The following is a 6,000-nucleotide window of genomic DNA, read 5'->3' as shown; positions in this document are numbered from 1 at the left end:
TCTCTCATTGAATTCTGACTTATAATTTGTTTTACGATAAACGGGGCCATATTAATTAAGGAGTATTCAAGAACTAATTTTTACTAAATTAATTAAGATTGTGTTTGGATGATGAAGTGAGTTGAGTTGAGTTGAGTTGAGATGATAAAATATTGTTAGAATATTATTTTTTAATATTATTATTATTTTGAGATTTGAAAAAGTTGAATTGTTTATTATATTTTATATTGAGATTTGAAAAAGTTGTAATGATGAGTTGAGATGAGTTTGGTATCCAAACACATCTTAAACTGCCTTGATTTGTATCAATCCTTCACTAAAGTAAATATATATATATATATATACTATTTGGTGTCTTCCTCTTCTTTTCCTTGATCACCAAAGGTATTTGCAGCAATTTATATGGTTATTTGCGACAAATTTTTGTGTCAGAAAATGTTATGTTTCTTGTGGTGCTTGGGATAGTATATTAATTAATCAATTGAATAATTGAGTAATGTTATTATATACTATACTAATTTTATTTCACTATTTAAGATGTAATGTATTTATTATTATTGAATGATTTTTTTGTCACATTGTAACTAATAGGCTAATAGAATGATAGCATGCATATTGGTGTATAGAATTTTTTATAAACTAAACGGAGATATTTATTATTTATTCTTCGCTAGTTGCATGTAGTCTACGCAACGGAGACATGTATGACTAGTACTCCCCCGGCCGTTTATATTCTAACGAACGAACGTACGTACGTAGATCTTGACGCCAGTAAACATGTCCTACGAATTACCTTAAAACAGGAAACATTAATATAAGACAACAAGGTGGTGTATAATTAAGAATTTGAGGAAGAAATCACACACAAATTAGTACTTCTTCACACAACTTAATATTACATAGTACAACTTGACGCCCATGCATGCAAACATATATATATAGATATATCAAACCTTAATAAAAGCAATGAATTAAGAGTAAACAAAGGGAAAGCTCAAACCACACTCTAATTAACTTCTTTAGGTTTTCGTCAAGCTATAGCTAGTAATTTACTTCTCCTCTTCGGTACCACCACAAGTACCAGATGATGATGATCACTTGGAATCCTTTGAAGACTCGCTCGAATTATCATTAGGGTATCCGATTCCATGGCGATTGTTAGGAAATAACATGAAAACCCCACTGGAAACCGCCCCAACAACTGGTGGCAGCACCATGAGCAAAGTTTTCTCTGTGGAATCTTTCACTGGATAGAAGCACCCCACAGTATTTTGATCCAAAAGAACCACGACCCCAAACACAATCACCGAAAAGAAGGCATGCACGAAGTCCGCAAGCCGAAGCTTATATGCCGACAAGTCCACGTTCTTAGACTCCTGCGAGGGCCAAATACCATTCTTTGTTGCAATCCCGTAGTGGGTGTTCCCGTCATCTCCAACGTAACTGTCAGTGAAGGTGGAAAAGAAGCAAGACAAACCGCTCAAACCAACAAGAATGGCTGTGAGGTACTTGCTGACAGTATGGCAGTGGCCATAGTTGGATAAGAGAGGGCTGAGGAACTGATACGTGAAGACAGTGCCTGTCGGGAGGAGCCTGACGAGGTTGCCAAGACCTAATAATGTTTTGCCTTTAATGGTTTGTTGGGCGCTTTCTTTGGGCTCGGAGAAATTAGAGCTGTAGGGTACTGCAGCAGCCATGGGGATCGATTCTTGGGGATGAGTGCAAGAAGTGCGTTTAATTGTTTTGTGTTATGGGTCCTGCCAACTTCTATGGATTATTTATATATAATATGTAGTAAGACAAGACAGATCAATTGCTTCTACGTAAAATGGAAGATATTTGGTCGATCGTCTGGATTGCATTGCTTTTACTTTTGGAAAGAGTGGGCTTCGTCCCCAATCCAAGCTTTTGAGGATTCAGTTTGCTACGTTTCTAGACACTCCATGCCAAGACAACTCAGGTGGTGGCATTAATTAAAAGTCATGCAACTTAATTTGAGCTAACTCTAAACACTAAATACCAATCATCTTGATGATGATCAATATATATATATATATATATATATATATATAATGAAATGCCTGATCATTTTTTTCGTTATTAACCAGTCGAAATCGAGCTAGTCTAATCATACGCGTTGATATGAAGTTTGCGTATGGGGGGAAACCATGTTTCTTGTTGGTATTCATCAACAAAGAATTATAATCTTGAAGACAGACACAGATCGTTAGAGAGAATATCAGAGAGAGGTTACACACACTCACACACATATATACTAATCGGTACATAATTACATCATCATGATCATCAGTTGAGATTAATACACAATATTCATGTGCAAGTCCTAATAATTAAATATATACGCACGTACATGAATATTTAAGCTCCTCGTGACGTTTTTACTCACTATTCGATGGATTGCTTGAAAAACAATTAACTAGAGAAAGTTAGAATTTTCTTTTCCAACTTGCAAGCTAGCTAGTAATTAGGACAGATATATCATATTCAGCTGACAAAATCAACAATATTATTGCTGTATTTCTTTATTTTCCAGACCAACAAATCTACAGTTTTTTGCTTGATTTCTGAAGTAGTGTTCATCAATGGGATAAGAAGATATATTGGCCGGTGAATGCACACTTGGCAGTTGGCGCAGCATAAGCATTTGACGTTATAAACTGGCTAGCAACTTATACTTTACGAAAATATACGTACGTACGTGCATGCCATATTTCAGTTATGGTTTATTCATCTTTCTTTACGAAACGATCTCAATTATATATAGGTTTTATATGGACTATGGACCTAAAAAAGAAACTTTAATCTCTAACTTGTATTATGCACATAAACATGCCTTACCAATTAATCATTAGCATATAATTAATTCATCATCTGAATGAAATATTATATATATCGCAAGGCAATCAATATTATTAACTGTCAATGACAGTTATTTCACACCTTTATGATAGAAACCGTTTTATTTAAATTCAAATGAAGCATTACAACTACTGCTATTACATCTTTTCATTCTAAAATTAGTATTCAGAATTTGCAATCTGCATACTATATAAACAATATTGTATCATGAAAACATACTTATCAGATTCTCTTTTGCAAAACTCAATTCGTGAATAAAAAGTAATATTTATCTAAGAGATAGATTAACAATCATCTCACTGTTTGTCATGCATTTTCAATCTGTGTTAGCTCTTCATTTTCTAACACATTGTTTTGGTGCTTTGAATGATTGAGGAAAAGGCGATTTTGGATAGTAAAATCATCTACACAAGTTCAGGTGAACGTACAAGTTTCGAGTGTCTTCTGAAAAGAATTATTAATTAGGACGGGTCTAAATGAAAATTTTACTTTTTTCTTAAGATTGTGTTTGATTGCAAGATTCAGTTGAGTTCAGTCTAATTTTAAACTGAATTTAACATTCAAATAGCCAACTCTTAAATTACTAAACTCATCTCAACTCAAAACCTCCTTACACATAGGACCTACAACATTTTTTAACTTAACACATCTTTATACATGAGACCCACAACCTTTTTCAACTTTTCATAAAAAGTATTAAATTTATCTTAACATCCAAACACATTTTAAATTCAGTTACACTTGAAACTCATAACATTTTTTAACTTAACACATATTTATACGTGTGACTCACAACCTTTTTCAATTTTTCATAAAAAGTATTAAATTATCTTAACATCTAAACACACTTTAAATTCAATTTAGATAGACTCCACACAACTTCTTCCACTACTCAATTTATTACTATTCATAAAAAATTTAAAAATATATATATATATAAAATAAAAAATAAAAAAACTAAATTACAAACTTAAAAGACCTGCCACAAAATTTTCATATTTCGACCGTAGAAGTACGTTAACTGGAGCCAAACTTGCCTAGTCCTTTCCTACACAAGTGCACGTCTTTCCAAATGGTTGCACCACCTTTTCCACGTCATACATTTATTTTAAACTAAAATATGCATTCCTTTTCGAAATAAGGTAAAACTATCAATCTTGCACGTCATTCTGAATTTTACCTAAAAAATTGGACGTCACTTTGCGCAACAAACCTAACTCAAAGGATCATTCACTCGTAAACCAAAAATATTTTAGTACGAAAAGATTTTATAAAATTAAATTCATAAATTAATGTGATTTGAAGTGATATATTAAATTATAAATATATTTTTATTATAAAATAAATAAAAATGGATTTAACATATTATATAAATTTATATCTGATTATAAATTTATTTTTATGACATCTGTTTTATATTTGTAGTACTTTTCTTCACAAAAACATATATTATGAATTGTGGTGCTGCTGGTTCGAAGCCTAACCGGATCATAAAAATGGGCTCTTTCTTTTCTGTTTTAATCGTGAGCCATGAAGCCCATGTTCATAGGGCCCACTTGTGAAGTTTATTGGATCCTTTTTCTGGACCCTATATATGCCACTACTCTGTCGTTTTACGACAATTTTAGTTGGAGACTACAGTATTTGGGCCAGGCCTTAATTCGGCCCGATTCCTCTGCCTCTATATATATAGAATAGGAAAATGCTTGCTCAACTGACGAAGCCCACTGAAACCAGCCACTGATTCTTTTTTTTATTTTTTTGTTATTAGTTTTTATTTAGTGATTAAGGAAGTGTTTTTAAATGAAGTTGTGAATTTTTAAAAAATATATATTTAAATATATAAAAAAAAATACATTTACTCTCTTCGGTGGCCTTCATCTGTTGACGTAGCAGTATCCTATAGAATATCCCTTCACACTTGACTCTGTGTTGTAGATGCTAAGATCAATCGGCAACTCTTTAATTTTTCACTAAGAAAATCAAGGATCGAATCTCCCTCCCCTTGTATCCAAAGAAAAAAAAAACTGTGTTGTAGATTATGGCATTGTTAACCCACTCTCCTCTCCAAGAGCGTGGAATCCACTCTCTTCCTTTCTCTTGAACCATGGATTGAGTGAAGCTCTTCCCCTCTCTCCAACTAGTTGCTTTTTCTACTCTAGTTCTTTATATACTCGCTTCAAGTATTCCGCTCACTCTAGCTGTCATCCTTTTGTCTCCTATAATTATCAGGATCTCCAACGAGATCATTGTAGTTTGCAAAGATGAGACTGCAATTCTCTAATCGATAATTTAGGAGTGTAATCGGTTTGATTCGATCCGGTTTTAAATATGTTTTGGAACCAAATTGGTCTAAGACGGTTTTGAGAATTTTGAGAATCGAAATCGACCGATTAATCCAAAGAACCAAGACTTTCAATTTTTTGGTTTTGGTTCGGTTCAATTCGATTTAATGTATGATTTAGTTTTGGGTTTTTTTGTTGGGCTAATTGGTTTTTTGATCCAAATGATTATTTTTGTAGCCCAAATATAATAGAGTCCAAAACATTGTTTTCAACTTAATACACCACGCATATAACCAATTATCCAAATAAATGCTAAAAATAATTAGCCAAAATACACTAATTAGTTTAATTAAAACATGCATTTAATAATGCTTAAAAAACCAACTAAAAATGCACATAACAATATTCATAAGGGCTAAAAGCCTAAAACATGCACATAAAAAATAACTAGCCAACATAAATAAATAAATAAACCCCACACACACACACACTAAAACAGTTGCAAATACAACCACCAAAGTAAAAAAGTCCAACTTCAAAGTATATAAAAGAAAATTATATAATAACTGCGTACTAGTTGCTTAGCTTTAAAAAAATTGTACTTATCAATATATATAATAGATGTATACGTTATACTTAAATCATGCAGTATGACTGTAAATAAATCAGTCTGTTCGATAGTCCGCTCGGTACTCGCTCGGTTAAATTCGAATTGTGAACAAAAAAAAAACTCGTTCGTAAAAGCAGATGCCCATTCGAATTGTAAATGATACATACCCGACAAAACTCGACTCGACTCTGTTAAAGCTCGTTAAGGCTCACTCGTTTATACTCG

At 32.7% G+C, this 6,000-nt stretch overlaps 1 protein-coding gene across 1 annotated transcript; it reads right to left on the bottom strand.

Moving 5' to 3' along the window:
* Nucleotides 1-845: 845 nt before the first annotated feature.
* Nucleotides 846-1,744, bottom strand: LOC108994990 (protein DMP2-like). Its single transcript, XM_018970442.2, has one exon. It carries the CDS (start codon nt 1,695-1,697, stop codon nt 1,095-1,097), a length of 603 nt encoding a protein of 200 aa, XP_018825987.1. The 5' UTR covers nt 1,698-1,744; the 3' UTR covers nt 846-1,094.
* Nucleotides 1,745-6,000: the final 4,256 nt, after the last annotated feature.

Source organism: Juglans regia, chromosome 7, assembly GCF_001411555.2.
Source record: "Juglans regia cultivar Chandler chromosome 7, Walnut 2.0, whole genome shotgun sequence".
NCBI classification, from domain to species: domain Eukaryota; kingdom Viridiplantae; phylum Streptophyta; class Magnoliopsida; order Fagales; family Juglandaceae; genus Juglans; species Juglans regia.
This window is presented reverse-complemented; position numbering and strand designations above follow the sequence as displayed.